The 21,193-nt window shown below is 35.7% G+C and overlaps 2 protein-coding genes across 2 annotated transcripts; one reads left to right on the forward strand and one right to left on the reverse strand.

The window, feature by feature from the left end:
• Positions 1–394: 394 nt before the first annotated feature.
• Positions 395–18,612, forward strand: xgb (x globin). The gene is made up of 5 exons (XM_023402708.2): positions 395–703; positions 4,914–5,021; positions 6,845–6,965; positions 7,264–7,344; positions 18,101–18,612. Exons 1-5 carry the CDS (start codon positions 534–536, stop codon positions 18,218–18,220), a joined length of 600 nt encoding a protein of 199 aa, XP_023258476.1. The 5' UTR covers positions 395–533; the 3' UTR covers positions 18,221–18,612.
• On the reverse strand, positions 18,385–21,043 carry srp14 (signal recognition particle 14). The gene is made up of 5 exons (XM_023402709.2): positions 20,941–21,043; positions 20,001–20,073; positions 19,803–19,915; positions 19,663–19,695; positions 18,385–19,506 (listed from the first exon to the last, which is right to left on the reverse strand). Exons 1-5 carry the CDS (start codon positions 20,962–20,964, stop codon positions 19,417–19,419), a joined length of 333 nt encoding a protein of 110 aa, XP_023258477.1. The 5' UTR covers positions 20,965–21,043; the 3' UTR covers positions 18,385–19,416.
• Positions 21,044–21,193: the final 150 nt, after the last annotated feature.

A 21,193-nucleotide genomic window follows, 5' to 3' on the forward strand; every position in this document is an offset into this window, starting at 1 on the left:
CTGAATTTGCTATCTGAAGCAGGCTGTGAACAGCTAGTCACGATATTATTATAAGTTGGGCGCGTGTGTGTGTGTTATTATCAATTTGCGTTGGATATCTTTCATATAAAATGACCGCACAGCCCATCCTTTGTGCCTCAGGTTACCAAACTGAATCACCTTTGCTTTCAAAAGCTGCATCAAGTCAGCCAGAAACATACAGGCATACAACGGAAGTCAAGCGGGAAGCCCTTCAATATAAAAGCTAAATACTTGCTCAATGCTTGTTGCAAAATGTGCTCATTAAAGGGGGGTTTTAGTCTGAACCAACGACCAGAACCTGCATCCTGCCTGTGTGTTTGCTGACTCGACGCTGGTTCGTACTCACCGGAGGAGAGTAGTTACAAGACGCAATTGGAATCGCGCACTTAAACCAGATGCCAGCAACCTCAGATTTTCTTTGGCACAAAATCAATTAACCCTCCCTTTTTTCTTCCTGGATTGGAACAACAACAAAAAAAATCGTCTCATTTGTTTATTTTTTTTTCTAAAGAATGGGCTGTGCAATATCAGGTCTGGCGGCAAAAGCGGAGTTTGGAGAGAGGAATACAGAGGATGCTGCCGCTGCTAAGCATCCCACCGAGGATCAGATTCAGATGATCAAGGAGTCATGGAAAGTTATCCGGGATGATATAGCTAAAGTTGGGATTATTATGTTCGTCAGGTAAGATGCTCGAACCTTTTCTGTACTTTTCCAGTGTTCGCTGCATGTCACGTGACTAAATATTTAAGAAAATATGATGCTATAGGATCAGGAATGTTATAGCGACAGTACATTTCCACTAAGTAGTTTATCATCAGGTGACAAAGTGGCCTTTATACGCACTGATTCTCTGAAAACATTTTTATATGTTTTAAGTATTGTGTAATATTTTGCATCCAAAGGAAACCCAGGATACCTTTTTTTTCCAATAGCACACACAACTTTTCTATATCATCAGTATTTAAATGTCCTCTACTCTTGATCAGGATATTCAGCAAAAGGAGCAAAACTATTGACTTTTCAGTTTAACCTCATCAGAGTGCTTAGTGAAACCTCTGCACTGTGATCTGACCTGCTGGACCTGAGACAAAGTGGTCTGCTGAAGGTCTTGCAGATCTGATGTGACATTGACATGGTGCCTGACTTTATAATCCAAACCAGGAACTGATCACGCAGCATCCCTCCACCTCCACCACGTCCCTGTGCCCTGCCTTCTGACCCTCAGCTTTTCATTGAAAGCTTGGGGCAGAATACCCCTCCTCCTCTCTTATCACTTCATATCACATCTTAACAACATTACATAATAACACACAGCTCCAGGTCTGCCATCCCACTGTACAATTAAAGGCATTAGCCATCAGGGAAATGCATTTTGTCAATTATGATGATGACCAGCCTCCGGGTAAACGTATTTGGTCCTTTGGCTGGGAAATAAAACAAATGAAAGAATGTGGTGATAAAGACTGGCAGACATTCAGGCTGCTGCTGCTGCTGCTGCTGCTGCTGGATCTACAGGAAAGAGACTACCGGGCACAGAGTATAGCTTTAAGCCCAATTAATGCCATGTGTCCCTGGGGTGACCCGAACAGCTGAAGGGATTGACCTTAGCGTGTTAGCCTGGAAATACGTAGGCCGTTTGTGGGTCAGGGCCACCCCAGGGCCCCCAGGCTGTCAGAGCTTGTATCCCATGACAGTAATTGTGACAGTACGGGAATCACCTGTTTTTCACTGTGTGTATTCTTTGGCAAGGGGATTGTCAAATCCATGTAAAATAAGATACTTCAAAGACTCTATTCATGAGTGCCAAATATATCATCTGAACAGCACCAATTAAAATTCCACTCGAGCTATATAGGGTGCTACATTGTCTGCTTATGTTATGCATGCCTGCATGTGCGCCCATGTCGGCAAGAGGTACACACAGTGGAGCAAAATAACCAGCTCCCTACATGTTTGTTGCGGCGTTGACAGTGGCGGAGATGTGGGTAAAAAAAAGAGCAGCCAATTTCCCCCTTTTCTCTCATCAATGACACTGGTGAGCAGGGCGTGTGAATAGTAAGAAAGCAAATTTCGCAGCCATTTCGCTCCCGATAAATCACAAGTCACAGCTTCTGTGGTGCCACCCCCAAAGAAAAGAGGCCAATTACACATGGTGTGCAAACATTGTAGTGTCGCTGGTTGAGTTTATGTCATTCAATAACTTATTAAGAATTATTTTAAATAAATAGACCCTGGATTTTTGTCTTGTGAGAAGGTTAAGTTAATAAAGCACAGAAACGCAAACAGGTACCAGCTGTATCACAGTAAAATACTTTAAAAGCAATGAGCTAAACTGTGGAGTTACACCGAACAGACAGTCATGAGAATCATTTATTATGTAACAGACATATGAAAACATATGTGTCTAAGTCAGGGGACTGGATGTCAGACACGGTCTCACATTTTGTCTTCAGCCAGAGCTTGTTGGCCATGTCTGTATATTGCGTTTCAATAGACCTCGCTGCATCATCATCTTCTTGTCAAAGGGCGCAGAGCCACTGATGTTTTTCACAGCAGCCATTAGACAGACATCCTTTCTCTCACACATCACACCTCTCCCAACACCTCTATTCATACATCTCTCTATCTTCCAAAGGGGCCACATGTTGTAGACATCTAATGCATTTATTCATCAAGACTTTGTTCTGGATTTCAGGCGTTTTCCTCTCACAAGCAACTGCTGCAGAGCATGGGGAAAAACAACAATGGAAAATAGAATGAGCTTCTTTTTGACCTGCCTCACCCAGTGTTGAAAATTATAATTTATTATTTACGCCGAGCTCAGCGTTACAGTTCAGCATCACAGATGTTCAGGTCAGATTGTCTGTGCTGGATTATAATTTTGACATACATATACAGTGCATTCAGAAAGTATTCAGACCCCTTCACTTGTTTCACATTTTGTTATGTTGCAGGTTTATGCTTCAATCATTTAAATTCATCAATCTACACTCATTGTTGTACACTTAATGCCCCATGATGATAAAGCCAAAACTGAATTTTAAAAGAAATTGTTGCAAATGTATTAAAAAGGAAAGAGTGAAATATCACATTGACATAAGTATTCAGACATTTTGCTATGACACTAGAAATTTAGCTCAGGTGTTTCCCGTTTCTATTGATCATGTTTGAGATGTTTCTACACCTGTGGTATATTCAGTTGATTGGACATGATTTGGAAAGACACACACCTGTCTATATAAGGTCTCACAGCTGACAATGCATATGAGAGCAAAAACCAAGCTATGAGGAGGGAGGAACTGCCTGCAGAGCTCAGAGACAGGACTGTGTTGAGGCACAGATCTGGGGAAGGCTACAAAAAAATGTCTCCTGCAATGAAGGTTCCCAAGAGCGCAGTGGCCTCCATAATTCTTACATGGAAGCAATTTGGAACAAACAGGACTCTTCCTGCAGCTCGCTGCCTGGCCAAACTGAGTTACTGTTGGAGAAGAGCCTTGGTAAGAGGTGACCAAGAATCCGATGGTCAGAAGCACAACCATCAGTGGAGCACTGCACTGTGGCCGGACTGAAGCCCCTGAGTGAGAAACACATGAAAGCCACTTGGAGTTTTCAAAAAAGCACCTAAAGGACTCTCACACTATGAAAAACAAAGTTCTCTGGTTTGATCAAACCAAGATCGAACTGTTTGGCCTTGATTTAAAATGTCATGTCTGGAGGAAACCAGTCATTGCTCATCGACTGTCCAATAAAACATCTCTGGATAAACCTGAAAATGGCTGTCCACTGTCGATCCTCATCCAACCTGACAGAGCCTGAGAGGATCTGCAGAGAGGGCTGGTAGTCCAAGTCCATGTGTGCAAAGCTTGTCGTGTCACACCCAACACTTGAGGCTGCAATCACTGCCAAAGGTACTTCAACTAAGTACTGAGTAAAGTGTCTGAATACTTATGTAAATGTGATATTTCAGTTATTCCTTTTTAATAAATTTCACTTTGTCATTATGAGCTATTGGTAGATGAGGGGAAAAATGAATTGAAATGATTTTAGCATGAGGCTGCAACATAACAAAATGTGTTTATATAGATTTTACATCAGGTCTAGTATTTTACACAATAACAATCAGGAGCTGCTCGCAGCTCAAGTTCCTGTTCACATTAGGAAGCTACATGCTCATGTTTTCACATTAAAACCTCTGATACCTCTCATAATCCTTGCATCTCAGTCTGAGCTCAATACAACTCGCATCCAGAGGAGGTAGCTGTATATTCTGGTAGCATGACTAATCACCAGTACCTCAGCTGGAGACTGGGAGGCTCTTTGATTGGATGGCAGCATGTTTAAACTCTCTGGTTAAGGAAATTGATTGAGGTTAAATCAGAAAAGGAAAACTGTAGTAGAGGCGGTTGCTCCATTTAACTGAGCCTCTGCCCCGGCTCCGACAGAGCAAGGCTGCTCATCACAGCTGCGGGTGGAAATGAGGGTATGGATTGCCTTGCTAATACACTCTCTCTACATCTACCATAGGCTGTTACTGATTGCATCTGTTGGGTCTAAAGAACCAGAGGGGAGGACAGTGATAAGAAGAATCAGAATAAGATCAGAGAGGCACAATCAGATCTCTATTCAAAGTGTGGGGTGGAGAGAAAGGCTGCAGGATGAGAGAGAAGCCTCTAATAGCAATGTTAATGAGCTGAAATTTGCACATTCACACTCAGCACTGTGAATGCAGGATTACAGTTGTGTGAGTGGCCACGCTGAAACTCTTGGGGTTATCTCATCTTTAGTTGGGAAACTCAGGGGGAGGTTTGTTTTGGTGTGGGAATGGATATGACAGGCTGCTCTTCATGATGCTCACGGATGGCTGCATGTGCTGTTGTTTTCTTGGTAACAGGTTGTTTGAGACCCATCCAGAGTGCAAGGATGTTTTCTTCCTGTTTCGAGACGTCGAGGACCTAGAGAGATTGAGGACCAGCCGGGAACTCAGGGCACACGGCTTACGGTCGGTCAGCAGCTCTGCATTTCACAACACATCAACACCATCGCAAATCAGTCAATGAAAGCATAGCATTCAGCATGGTATACACTGCATGGGCAAGAGAGCATATCAATATCCACCGACCTTTAGTCTAGTTTACACTAAAGGGTCAAAGCATAGCAGTAATTCATTGGCCTCTGTCACAGTGGTGACCATCCCAGCTGCTATGCAAACATTTGTCAAAAATCCTATAAAAAGACCAGAACACAACAATGGTTTAATCAATATCTGAATAGTCTCTGACTTTGCTATTGTGTCTGAGGCACTCACTTTCAGGGAATATTTAAAAACAGCTCACATACATATATATATATATATATATATATATATAGTCTAATTTTTAAACAGCTGGGCACTTTAGTTTTTACCAGATGTTACTGAAACAGGGGCAAACCGTGTATTTGTTGAGGATTATTTTCAGCTGCGGATTAATACACAGTTGCTGTTCTTGTGCAGTGATTCCCAAGCTTGTTTGTAAGATGTAACCTCACAGCCCGATCACGTGAGGCCAAGAACTCCTTCATGAACACCACCTGTCCTAATCCAGATGCGTTCATTTGACCTTATTAATTATATAAAAGAAGGAATTGTTGATTCTAAGATCAAGTTTTCATTTTGTATCATTACATCTTGGAGTGGCTAAAGGTGGACACTTCAACCCTGTGTCTTACTGGTTTTTACCAAAACATAATTTCTTTGTATTTTTTAATTAGCAGAGCCACTCCACAGATTTCCTGGGTTGTACTGCTGTTTGCGAATGAATGCTCGAGTGAGTATTTATGGCAGCAAGACAGTGCACATGGAGTTGACTCAAGATGAATTACAGTGTCCATGTCTCTGGTAATGAAGGAACATGTCAGCCATGTTTTTACTAGTTCTTGGACAACGATGGTGCTCTGTGGCACAAAAGAATAAGCAGTTTTAGTACAGTTTTCTTCAGGCACCACCTTTTTATCTAAGTGGAACAATGATATGATAAAACCACATTGCACATGGTGCAGCTCAATATCAGGGATGTGTTATAAAAGTAGTGGCAGATCAAACACCTCATGTAGTCATATCATTATAGCCTTACTTACCACTCTGCTGCAGACAGAGCTCGTAGCATGTATCACAGCCACTTGTCTGTTGTTTCCGAGTGTGTGTCGGGCCTCTCTGTGTTCCTCTACACATGAGGCCACAGCAGCCATTTACTGCCTGAGGAGCTGAAGGTACAGAGGCTAGCGTGGCATTGCAGCAGGAACACACTGACAAAACGTGTTACACGTTCCAGCGTAAACCGGCTGCTCTCAAATTCAGTGATAAGGCCAAATGGCCCTTCAGCCGCACTCAGGGACATTAGTACAAATGTCCACGGTGGCAGCGAGACAGAGAGAAGAGAGAGCTAAACCAACTCTAACCCTTTGTTCCATATTCATCTTCAAAACTGTCACGCACACGCTCTGCAGTGGAGACAGACACACCTGGAAAGCAACAAAGGAAATTGATCCTGTGTTGTGCAGGGAAAAAAATGTTTTCATGTGGGGAAAAGTATTGTGCAATCAGTTGGTTTTGCAAGTGAGAGTTAGATTGATAGATATGCAATCAATTCAATTTTCTTTCTTGCCATTTGAGTTTGTGAGACTGCAAATGTCACCATGCAGCCTTTCAACACAGAGGAGTGTCAGACTTATCTATAGCAGAGGTATATCAGCTCATAGTTGCTGCTGCTAATTCACGATTAACTGGTGGATCAATCAGGCCTGGTGGCTCTTTCTGAGCCTTTTTTTTTATTCTGTCTCTTTCAGGGTGATGTCTTTCATTGAGAAAAGCGTGGCTAGACTAGACCAGCTGGAGAGACTGGATGCTCTGGCTCTGGAGCTGGGGAAAAGCCATTATCATTACAACGCCCCACCTAAGTACTACAGCGTAAGACCCTGATGATCCCTACAGTGCTGAACATGCTCTGTTTTTGTCATGTTGCTTTGTTTATAGAGTACACATATTCTAATTTCCACTGATACTGTAGCTCTCTATTAGACTCATCATTATACTGAGACCCCTAAAACCCCAGCAGCTGAATGAATTGACACACTCCCAGAAATGCAAAATGGAAACACCTACTCTTTCAAATAACAATAACAGCAATGGAGTGACACGCCAACTGGATACTAGCCAAGTTACGAGGGCACAATGTCATCAAGTGTCTCCCATAATTATTTTCCAGTATGTCGGAGCAGAATTCATCTGTGCCGTGCAGCCCATCCTGAAGGAGAGGTGGACAGCTGAGGTGGAGGAAGCATGGAAGGTAAGTAGTTGTCACTTTGTGACCTGTGTCTCCTTATGAGGGTGTGTTAATCAGAGACCTTTGCAGCAACCCATTCTGGGTAAATGCCTTGTGAAATAGGCTTGATGTGTGCAACCAGCACATCAGCAGCGACAGCTTGTGTCCGACTCGCATCAGTGTCAAGAATTGTGCACATCTTTTTAATGCACCATGTAACATGTCAAGAAGGAAACCAGTGCTGCACAAGCTTGACTGATGTGAAAATGTACATCTCACTGAACCATACATGAGCATATTGAGAAAATAGAACATGGCTCTGTCACTTCATGTTATGTCACTCCAAGATCCAAGGGCGTAGGTTTGGTCTCAACATTGGTAGGGACGCAACAACCCCACCATCCCCCCAAAACAAAGGAATTGGCATTTTAATGCCATCAACCAAACAGTTTATTAACAAATAAGATTAGAATTTGCATTCAGGAATGCCAATACGCAAATGTAATATATGTACATGTGTTGAATTTCCATATATTAAATATATGTACAAATGAAGTAAAATCATATATGTATATAAGTATAGCCTATATGTGTAAAAATGTAGAGAACCAAATTTTAAATGTAAAAACACTTCATAGTATAGTAAGGCAAAAAAATGTCATAGTATATTAAGGCATAAAACATCATAGTTTACAAAGGCATAAAAACATCAAAAAATGTCATAGTATACTATGGCATAAAATGTCACAAAAACGTCATAGTATAGTAAGGCATTAAATTGTCATAGTATAGTAAGGCATAAAAATGTCATAGTACAGTAAGGCAAAAAAACGTCATAGTATAGTAAGGCATAAAATGTCACAAAAACGTCATAGTATAGTAAGGTATAAAACGTCAAAAAAACGAAATATGGCATAAAATGTCATGAAAATGTCATAGTATAGTAAGCCATAAAAATTTCATAAACACGTCATTGTATAATAAGGCAAAAAATGTCATAAAAACGTCAAGGAACGTTACAGTATAGTAAGGCATAAAACATCAAAATATGTAATAGTATACTACGGCATGAAATGTCACAAAAACGTCATATTATAGTATGGCATAAAAATGTTATAGTATAGTAAGGCATAAAAGGTCAAAAAACATCATAGTATATTAAGGCATAAAAATGTCAAAAAACGTCATAGTATAGTAAGGCATAAAAATGTCAAAAAACGTCATAGTATAGTGAGGCATAAAACATCATAAAAATGTCATAGTATACTATGGCATAAAATGTCGCAAAAACGTCATAGTATAATAAGGCATAAAAATGTCATAGTATAGTAAGGCATAAAAATGTCATAGTATAGTAAGGCATAAAAATGTCATAGTATACTAAGGCTATATAGTAAGGCATGAAATGTCATAGTATAGTAAGGCATTAACATGTCATAGTATAGTAAGGCATAAAAATGTCATAGTATAGTAAGGAATTAAAATGTCATAGTATAGTAAGGCATAAAAATGTCATAGTATAGTGAGGCAAAAAAATGTCAAAACACATTATAGTATAGTGAGGCAAAAAACATCATAGTATAGTAAGGCATAAAAATGTCATAGTATAGTAATGCATTAAAATGTCATAGTATAGTAAGGTAAGAAATTTTACAAAAACGTCATAGTATAGTAAGGCATAAAAATGTCATAGTATAGTAAGGCATAAAATGTCACAAAAACGTCATAGTATAGTTAGGCATAAAACGTCAAAAAACGAAATATGGCATAAAATGTCATGAAAATGTCATAGTATAGTAAGCCATAAAAATTTCATAAACACGGCATTGTATAATAAGGCAAAAAATGTCATAAAAAAGTCAATGAACGTTACAGTATAGTAAGGCATAAAACATCAAAATATGTAATAGTATACTACGGCATGAAATGTCACAAAAACGTCATAGTATAGTATGGCATAAAAATGTTATAGTATATTAAGGCATAAAACATCAAAAACCATCATAGTATAGTGAGGCATAAAACATCATAAAAACATCATAGTATAGTGAGGCATAAAACATCATAAAAATGTCATAGTATACTATGGCATAAAATGTCGCAAAAACGTCATAGTATAATAAGGCATAAAAATGTCATAGTATAGTAAGGCATAAAAATGTCATAGTATAGTAAGGCATAAAAATGTCATAGTACAGTAAGGCAAAAAAACATCATAGTATAGTAAGGCATAAAATGTCACAAAAACATCATAGTATAGTAAGGCATAAAATGTCATAGTATAGTAAGGCATTAAAATGTCATAGTATAGTAAGGCATAAAACATCAAAATATGTAATAGTATACTACGGCATGAAATGTCACATAAACATCATAGTATATTAAGGCATATAACATCATAAAATGTCATAGTATAGTAAGGCATGAAAGGTCAAAAAACATCATAGTATAGTAAGGCATAAAAACGTCCTAAACCGTCATAGTATGGTAAGGCATAAAACATCATAAAAATGTCATAGTATAGTAAGGAATAAAAACATCAAAAAATGTCTTAGTATAATAAGGCAAAAAACATCATAGTTTACAAAGGCATAAAAACATCAAAAAATGTCATAGTATACTATGGCATAACATTTCACAAAAACGTCATAGTATAGTGAGGCATATAAATGTCTTAAGAGCGTCATAGTATAGTAAGGCATTAAAATGTCGTAGTATAGTAAGGCAAAAAAACATCATAGTATAGTAAGGCATAAAATTTCACAAAAACGTCATAGTATAGTGAGGCAAAAAAACGTCAAAACACATTATAGTATAGTGAGGCAAAAAACATCATAGTATAGTAAGGCATAAAACGTCAAAAGACGTCATAGTATAGTGAGGCAAAAAAACGTCAAAACACATTAAAGAATAGTTAGGCAAAAAACGTCATAGTATAGTAAGGCATAAAAAGGTCATAGTATAGAAAGGAATAAAAAGTCATAAACGTCATATCTATTCATTCATTTAATCTTTATTAGGGACACAGATCAATAAACAGCACAAAAAAACCCCATAAAATCAACTCCAAACAAAAGACAATCCACAATAGTCAGACATCTGCATACAGGCTGCAACGCCAGTGGTTCCACAATCTTGATGAGAACCTAACGCAGCTGAGATCAGGGTTGGTTAAGGCGGAAATAATACCACAGTATAGTAAGGCATAAAAAACGGAGTAGTAAAGAAAGACATAAAACATCAAAAAATGTCATATTATAGTAATGCAAAAAATGTCATACTATTGTAGGGCAAAAAACATCATAAAAATGTAATAGTATAGTAAGGCATAAAACGTCATAAACCGTCATAGTATGGTAGGCATAAAACATCATAAAAATGTCATAGTATAGTAAGGAATAAAAACATCAAAAAATGTCTTAGTATAATAAGGCAAAAAACATCATAGTTTACAAAGGCATAAAAACATCAAAAAATGTCATAGTATACTATGGCATAAAATTTCACAAAAACGTCATAGTATAGTAAGGCATATAAATGTCATAAGAGCGTCATAGTATGGTAAGGCATAAAACATCATAAAAATGTCATAGTAGAGTAAGGAATAAAAACATCAAAAAATGTCTTAGTATAATAAGGCAAAAAACATCATAGTTTACAAAGGCATAAAAACATCAAAAAATGTCATAGTATACTATGGCATAAAATTTCACAAAAACGTCATAGTATAGTAAGGCATAAAAATGTCATAGTATAGTAAGGCATAAAAATGTCATAGTATAGTAAGGCATAAAATGTCACAAAAACATAGTATAGTAAGGCATAAAATGTCACAAAAACATCATAGTATATTAAGGCATAAAACGTCATAAACCGTCATAGTATAGTGAGGCATAAAACATCATAAAAATGTCATAGTATACTATGGCATAAAACGTCGCAAAAACGTCATAGTATAGTAAGGCATAAAACGTCAAAAAACGAAATATGGCATAAAATGTCATGAAAATGTCATAGTATAGTAAGCCATAAAAATTTCATAAACACGTCATTGTATAATAAGGCATAAAAATGTCATAGTATAGTAAGGCATAAAAATGTCATAGTATAGTAAGGAATTAAAATTTCATAGTATAGTAAGGCATAAAAATGTCATAGTATAGTAAGGCATTAAAATGTCATCGTATAGTAAGGCAAAAAACGTCATAGTATAGTAAGGCATAAAAATGTCATAGTATAGTAAGGCATTAAATTGTAATAGTATAGTAAGGCATAAAAATGTCATAGTACAGTAAGGCATAAAAATGTCATAGTATAGTAAGGGATAAAATTTAACAAAAACATCATAGTATAGTAAGGCATTAAAATGTCATAGTATAGTAAGGCAAGAAATTTTACAAAAACGTCATAGTATAGTAAGGCATTAAAATGTCATAGTATAGTAAGGCAAAAAAACATCATAGTATAGTAAGGCATAAAATGTCACAAAAACATCATAGTATAGTAAGGCATAAAATGTCACAAAAACATCATAGTATAGTAAGGCATAAAACGTCATAAACCGTCATAGTATAGTGAGGCATAAAACATCATAAAAATGTCATAGTATACTAAGGCATAAAAAGGTCATAGTATAGAAAGGAATAAAAAGTCATAAACGTCATATCTATTCATTCATTTAATCTTTATTAGGGACACAGATCAATAAACAGCACAAAAAAACCCCATAAAATCAACTCCAAACAAAAGACAATCCACAATAGTCAGACATCTGCATACAGGCTGCAACGCCAGTGGTTCCACAATCTTGATGAGAACCTAACGCAGCTGAGATCAGGGTTGGTTAAGGCGGAAATAATACCACAGTATAGTAAGGCATAAAAAACGGCATAGTAAAGAAAGACATAAAACATCAAAAAATGTCATATTATAGTAATGCAAAAAATGTCATACTATTGTAGGGCAAAAAACATCATAAAAATGTAATAGTATAGTAAGGTATAAAACGTCAAAAAACCGACTTGTATATTAAGGCATAAAACATCATAGTTTACAAAGGCATAAAAACATCATAGTATAGTAAGGCATAAAAAGGTCATAGTATAGTAAGGCATTAAAATGTCATAGTATAGTAAGGCATTAAATTGTCATAGTATAATAAGGCATAAAAAGGTCATAGTATAGTAAGGCATTAAAATGTCATAGTATAGTAAGGCATAAAAATTTCATAGTATAGTAAGGGATAAAATTTCACAAAAACGTCATAGTATAGTAAGGCATAAAACATCAAAATATGTAATAGTATACTACGGCATGAAATGTCACATAAACATCATAGTATATTAAGGCATAAAACATCATAAAATGTCATAGTATAGTAAGGCATGAAACGTCAAAAAACATCATAGTATATTAAGGCATAAAACGTCATAAACCGTCATAGTATGGTAAGGCATAAAACATCATAAAAATGTCATAGTATACTATGGCATAAAATGTCACAAAAATGTCAGAGTATAGTAAGGCATAAAAATGTCATAGTATAGTAAGGCATAAAATTTCACAAAAACGTCATCAGACATATAAATGTCATAGGAGCGTCATAGTATAGTAAGGCATTAAAATGTCATAGTATAGTAAGGCAAAAAAACATCATAGTATAGTAAGGCATGAAATTTCACAAAAACGTCATAGTAGTGAGGCAAAAAAACGTCAAAACACATTATAGTATAGTGAGGCAAAAAACATCATAGTATAGTAAGGCATAAAAATGTCATAGTATAGTAAGGCATTAAAATGTCATAGTATAGTAAGGCAAAAAAAACATCATAGTATAGTAAGGCATAAAATTTTACAAAAATGTCATAGTATAGTAAGGCATTAAAATGTCATAGTATAGTAAGGCAAAAAAAACATCATAGTATAGTAAGGCATAAAATTTTACAAAAATGTCATAGTATAGTAAGGCATAAAACATCAAAAAACGAAATATGGCATAAAATGTCATGAAAATGTCATAGTATAGTAAGCCATAAAAATTTCATAAACACGTCATTGTATAATAAGGCAAAAAATGTCATAAAAACGTCAATGAACGTTACAGTATAGTAAGGCATAAAACATCAAAATATGTAATAGTATACTACGGCATGAAATGTCACAAAAACGTCATAGTATAGTATGGCATAAAAATGTCAAAGTATAGTAAGGCATAAATAGTCATATAAATGTCATAGTATTGTAAGGCAAAAAATTGTCATAGTATAGTAAGCCATAAAAATTTCATAAACACGTAAGGGATAAAATTTCACAAAAACGTCATAGTATAGTAAGGCATAAAAATGTCATAGTATAGTAAGGCATAAAATGTCACAAAAACATCATAGTATAGTAAGGCATAAAAAGGTCATAGTATAGTAAGGCATTAAAATGTCATAGTATAGGAAGGCATTAAATTGTCATTGTATAGTTAGGCATAAAAATGTCATAGTATAGTAAGGCATTAAAATGTCACAAAAACATCATAGTATAGTAAGGCATAAAACATCAAAATATGTAATAGTATACTACGGCATGAAATGTCACATAAACATCATAGTATATTAAGGCATAAAACATCATAAAATGTCATAGTATAGTAAGGCATGAAACGTCAAAAAACATCATAGTATATTAAGGCATAAAACGTCATAAACCGTCATAGTATAGTAAGGCATAAAATTTTACAAAAATGTCATAGTATAGTAAGGCATAAAAATGTCATAGTATAGTAAGGCATAAAATTACACAAACGTCATAGTATAGTAAGGCATAAAAATTTTACAAAAACGTCATAGTATAGTAAGGCATAAAAATGTCATAGTATAGTAAGGCATTAAAATGTCATAGTATAGTAAGGCAAAAAAACATCATAGTATAGTAAGGCATAAAATGTCACAAAAACGTCATAGTATAGTAAGGCATATAACGTCAAAAAACGAAATATGGATTAAAATGTCATGAAAATGTCATAGTATAGTAAGCCATTAAAATTTCATAAACACGTCATTGTATAATAAGGCATAAAATGTCATAAAAACGTCAATGAACGTTACAGTATAGTAAGGCATAAAACATCAAAATATGTTATAGTATACTACGGCATGAAATGTCACATAAACATCATAGTATATTAAGGCATAAAACATCATAAACCGTCATAGTATAGTAAGGAATAAAAACATCAAAAAATGTCTTAGTATAATAAGGCAAAAAACATCATAGTTTACAAAGGCATAAAAACATCAAAAAATGTCATAGTATACTATGGCATAAAATGTCACAAAAATGTCATAGTATAGTAAGGCATAAAAATGTCATAGTATAGTAAGGCATAAAATTTCACAAAAACGTCATAAGACATCTAAATGTCATAGGAGCGTCATAGTATAGTAAGGCATTAAAATGTCATAGTATAGTAAGGCAAAAAAACATCATAGCGTCACCTTCCTAAAATAATGGCCTAAGTCATGTTTTGACAAAAATGTTTTTTTTGCCTAAATCACCCCCTCATGATGCTGGCCACCTCTGGTAAAATCGCCTGAATCCTCAGTTGAGGGGAACATGCAATTCTACCCCCGGTTGTATAATGGCCTATGTCAAAAGTGTGACTCTTTTGTTGAGTTTTTTGTGTTTCCTGAAAAACCTGAAAAAATGACTTAGGCCATTATTTTAAGAGGGTGTCGATAGTATAGTAAGGCATAAAATTTCACAAAAACGTCATAGTATAGTGAGGCAAAAAAACGTCAAAACACATTATAGTATAGTGAGGCAAAAAACATCATAGTATAGTAAGGCATAAAAATGTCATAGTATAGTAAGGCATTAAAATGTCATAGTATAGTAAGGCAAAAAAAACATCATAGTATAGTAAGGCATAAAATTTTACAAAAATGTCATAGTATAGTAAGGCATAAAAATGTCATAGTATAGTAAGGCAAAAAAAACATCATAGTATAGTGAGGCATAAAATTTTACAAAAACGTCATAGTATAGCAAGGCATAAAAATGTCATAGTATACTATGGCATAAAATGTCACAAAAACATCATAGTATAGTAATGCATAAAACGTCAAAAAACAAAATACGGCATAAAATGTCATGAAAATGTCATAGTATAGTAAGCCATAAAAATTTCATAAACACGTCATCGGATAATAAGGCAAAAAATGTCATAAAAACGTCAATGAACGTTACAGTATAGTAAGGCATAAACATCAAAATATGTAATAGTATACAATGGCATGAAATGTCACATAAACATCATGGTATATTAAGGCATAAAACGTAAAAAATGTCATAGTATAATAAGGCATAAAAATGTCAAAACACCTCATAGTATAGTAAGGCATATAAATGTCATAAGAGCGTCATAGTATAATAAAGCATAAAAATGTCATAGTATTCTAGGGCAAAAAACATAAAAATGTGATAGTATAGTAAGGCATAAAACGTCAAAAAACGTCATAGTATAGTGAGGCAAAAAAACGTCAAAACACATTAAAGTATAGTTAGGCAAAAAACATCATAGTATAGTAAGGCATAAAAATGTCATAGTATAGTAAGGCATTAAAATGTCATAGTATAGTAAGGCAAAAAAACATCAAAATATGTAATAGTATACTACGGCATGAAATGTCACATAAACATCATAGTATATTAAGGCATAAAACATCATAAAAATGTCATAGTATAGTAAGGCATAAAATGTCAAAAAACATCATAGTATAGTAAGGCATAAAAATGTCATAGTATAGTAAGGCATTAAAATGTCATAGTATAGTAAGGCATAACACATCAAGGTATAGTACAGCACAAAATGTCAAAAACGTCATAGTATAGTATGGCATAAAAATGTCATAGTATAGTAAAGCATAAACGTCATTGTATAGTAAGGCATAAAAAGTCAAAAAATGTCATAGTATAATAAGGCATAAAAATATCAAAAAGAGTCATAGTATAGTGAGGCATAAAAACCTCAAAAAACGTAATACTATCGTAAGGAATAAAATGTGATAGTATAGTAAGGTGCAAAAACATCAAAACACATCATAGTAAAGTAAGGCATAAAAATGTCACAGTATAGTAAGGCACAAAACGTCAAAAAACGTAATAGTATAGTAAGGCATAATATGTCACAAAAACGTTATAGTATAGTCAGTCATAAAAAAGTAATTTAAAGTTGCCAGTTATCCTGGTGTGTGTGTGTCTTTGGCCTGTGGGAGGAAGCCAGTATCCAGAGTCTCTATATTATGCCTTACTATACAATGGCTTTTTATGCCTAACCATGCTATGACTTCCTGGGCCTTGGGTCTTTCTGTATGGAGTTTATACTTTATTATACTTTGACCTATTTTTTTATAGAAAGGCATAAAAAAAAAGTTAGTGAGAATTTCAATTTAACCTAATTTGCATGTCTTTGGACTGTCAGGGTTCAAACCCAAAACCTTCTCCCTGAGAGTCAGCAGTTCTCAACACTGCTCTACCGTGCCTCCTCATAAAGCAATCATCATATAGTCAGGCACAAAAATATCAGGGTATAGTAAGGCCTAAAAAAGATCCCTTTTGTTATTAGTATATAGTCGCTCAAATAGTGCTGTTGCTCCTCAGTAGTTATACAGTTATAAGATGCACACCTTGTAATTCATGAACATACTTTTAGTGTAGAGCTTTCTCCCATTTGTGTCACAGAATTTCAGGGGGTTAAGACATTATTTAGTTGTTGGCAAAATACATATGAAGTAACTATATTTTGGCATACAAATATGTGCACCTTTTAGAGACAGCATGTTGTATTTCGATGATTGAAAAATATAATTACAACATTTAAATTTAAGGTTAAATTTCTGTACATCTTTTTCCGTCTCCTTCAGTTAATGGCCTCTACTGCTCTCTAGTGGTTGAAATTAGTTTTTATTTTGTTTCTTCATGTCACACATTCAAAAACAAGCACCAGTTTCAGTATTATTCATGCTTGTTTATACTTTCAAATTACATATTTACATATTTGTTAAAAATTTCCATTAAATAAGAACTGCTATAGGCTTGTTTATCATCTCCTAGGAGTTTGAGTTAATAACCGATTTAAATGTTTTATGTATGAACAGCTAACTCAATCTTTGTGTATCAATATCTTTTTTTTAATTGTTTTTTATTACCTTAGTATACAAAGCAATATGTTGAGTGAAAAGGATAACAGAAAACAAAGTGGGACTCATTCTTTCATCATTCAATCAGCACAAATCCACTTGTCTTCTTTCATGTGTCCAGTTTCAAAAGTAATCACAATGCCAGATCCTACCTGGGCAGATAAACTATATGACTCATCATTATATCCATCCCCAATGGTCATATTTTATCTTCCTAGATGTACGAGATTTTTTGGCTTCATCCACTGCTCTTATCTCTCAGCTAACACAGATTTTCTTAACAGACTATTATTCATTTTTTATTTATAAAAAATTAGCCTCACCAAACTCATAACTCTAGGACATCTATAAACATAGTTCCCATCCCACATCGCCCCGTTAAAGCCAAATTTTGTGCATGTTTGTGGACACACAAGAAATATCTTGTGTATCACACATATTCACATATTTCTAAAGCCCCTAATAATCATGCAGGGGACACACACAAGCATGAATAAGTTGACACCTTTCATGAAATCAATGTTTTCACCAATGACTGTGCTTCACCTAATGGGAACCTTGTTCCACCTCTTTGTATATTTTTTGTGATTCAGACCATGTTCCAGTATGTGACCAGCCTAATGAAGCAGGGGTACCAGGAGGAGAGCATCCGACAGCGCCACATCACACTCTCCCCGAAGGACAGACCGGAAAAGAAGAACACAGCGCTATGAGATGCTTCTTCCTTTAACCACAACTCAAGACTGTTTCTACCAGTGCAGCACAGAAATGTGTCTCTGTATATAGTGTATTTACTGTCTCGTTTTCTACATCGCCCATGTTTACCACAGTCATTGTTTGCTAGTTTATCAAGAAAAGACAAAAAAAACTCACACACTGACATTTAACAAAGCACTTTATCTCTGAACTTAAATTCTGCTGCAGTCCTCTTCCATGAGATCAGGACTTGGGAGCGTGACATGACAACAAAATGGCTGACAGAGTCTACTGGCTGTGGCTAAACCTGCCTTGTAGTTGTGATAAAGAGAAATTATTAGAATTACAGCCAATACTTTGTCTCTGTATTCATAACTCAGAAATTACTTAAAGTAAATCTACAACTTTATACGTTTTTTGTGCTATTTAACTTAATCATGACATCATTCAGAAAATGTCAATTTGAATTCACCACATTAACTGAAGCTATACTGTACATTTTATTGGTGTTTGACAGCTTGACATGGGGGAACAAGAATATTCATTGTATTTCAAAAAGTAAAATAAAAACATAGCATACAATTTCATCTCCAATATCAAGCCAAGTCAAATACTGTGAAATTTGACAAAAATAAAACAACCCTGGTCATATTTACTTCTGCATTTTTGAGCACCCATGCTTAAATTTCAAAGCAAAAATGTTATATTTAAAAGAAGAAAATTCAAATAACTGGAAAATTTAACATCCTTCTAAAGAAATAGTCCAATTGAAATGTGCTAATAGGGCTCACAGGTTAGCTGTTAATATAACATAAATAGGGACTCATTCTAACAATTAAATAGTATGAAAGGCAGTTAATCATTGGGCATCTGGATTTGGCTCCAGAGGCGACGCAGCTGTTGATGACCTGGTTTCTGAAGCATAAGCTATGGAGATAAAGCTGACCTGCTTCATCTTGTATGAGTTTTGAAAAATCCTCCTCAGGCATTCAGATCACCGGTGGCAATGAACAGCCAGGGATGAGATGTTACCATGCAATCAATGGCATAATATCGTAGCAGTCACCGGGTGGATGAACAGTGATTCTGTGGCCTCAGATGAATGGGGAGAAAGTGGGGTGGGGCGACAAACCAAGCGGAGGCCTTTCCCATTTCCCCGACTGATCGCACAGGCCAGTTAAGGTAACCATGGATATGTTAAAGAGTCTGTTGCTCATTGGGTGGCTTTGGTTTTCTTGCTTTTGCTTTTCTTATCTTTCTTCTTAAGTCCATCCATGTGAGCTCTAAGGAGGTTGGAGTACGCCTGTAAAGAGATAAACAGCTCATTCATCAAAGACAGTCAGTTGTGAAACAAAACATTATTGTCAGCCACTCTTAATAACATCGAGGAGACCTCATTAAGAGAATCTGACCAAGATACTAGCTTCCAAACAACTAAAACAAAACTAACTCAACCCACCATTTGAAACTTGATTACTTCTTTGGTGCTGACCTGAAATTGCATGAAAAGAAAATTCAGCATTAGCAGCCTGTGAAAAGCATTAAGATTAAAAGATGAGAGTTCATCAAATGCAAATATTAGGAAACCCTGTAGCTCACCACTGTGCTAATTTTCCTCTTGCCATCAGACGCTCTGAGGAGACATTTGTTGTCTGCTGGTTCAAATGTCTCTGAGTGGCCCTTTCTAGGCACTGGCTTGGTCCTCCCATCATCTGAAAATAGACACACACTCATTAAGATTTCCGTCCTGATTTGACATGAATAATTATTGACAACACTCAGTAGGAGCCTCCTTACATTTCTTTAGTGTGATGACAACACTCCCAGATGTCCTGCACTTCTGGAAGAGCCGTGTGAGCTCTGTGAGGAACTGAAGAACAGAAAGAAAAGGCTCATCTTATTATTTAAGTTTATAATATTTCTTATTCAGGACACAAACACAGTTGGGCAATGATAGATAAAGTTATGAGCTGTGGTTGATCTCAGAGCAAAGACAGGACACATTTAATCCAATTTAAATCACAGACAATTTAATCACAGACACAACAGGTCCCAGTTTATATGGTACACTTTAGTAAAACTAATGTAGTCAGATAAAAGAATCTGGCGATAAATCCTACCATAATTCGGGTTATAATGTTCAGTTTTGTGGTGGTAACTGCTGCATTATAGGCTATTAGAATGCTATAGCTTTAATTAAGTGTAACGCTAAGTTACCTGATAAACTGGCGAGTAAAAGGATAAGGTAGTTAACCTAAACATTTTCCTCACTAGTATTCAAGAAACCAAAGTAGCAATAATAAAATATTAAAAGGCCCCACAATGTCAGTCATTCTGCATTACTTATAATTCTCTTTAAAACTAGTCAACGCTACGTTGCTAGGTGCTAATTTACAAAGTTTGACTAACGCTAACTGTGTTAGCGTCTATGAACAAAAATGTAGCTCTACCAATAAGTAAGACACCCATCCAATTCTACAGGGCTTATGAATGTTAATATACTAGGTAATTCAATAACTGCACAACATAACATTTGCCAGCCCAACTCTAAACCAGTATTAGCCTCAACCTAACGTTAGCAGGCTGGCTAATGAATCAGTTTGACGACTAGCTTGTCTAACGTTGAGGGTACTAGCAAACTAGCTGTTAGACAGCTAAAGCAGACATTGTCAATATCTAGGTTATAAATAGTCACAACAGCAGGCTCAGTTATTCACAATGTATTTTCGGTTCTTACCGAGTCATTTTCAAGCAGCACCATGTTTCTGTCTTCAGTTCAGCTGTAGCCGCAAGCTAACTGCTGTGAAGTCTGAAGCACACGTACTACACAAGCCGGAGCCCCGCCCTGCGCCCTCACTGTGAAGGCTGTAGTTTGATCACAGCGCCGCCTGCTGTCAGGGAGGAAGACTAACACACATACAATTTCTTGATGTTTTATCTGGAGATCATGTCAAGGTAATTTCCTTATGGTTATTTAAATAAAAAATGAA

This window comes from Seriola lalandi, unplaced genomic scaffold (genome assembly GCF_002814215.2).
Source record: "Seriola lalandi dorsalis isolate HSWRI2012SDOR001 ecotype SW California unplaced genomic scaffold, Sedor1 jcf7180002053982, whole genome shotgun sequence".
NCBI classification, from domain to species: Eukaryota; Metazoa; Chordata; class Actinopteri; order Carangiformes; family Carangidae; genus Seriola; species Seriola lalandi.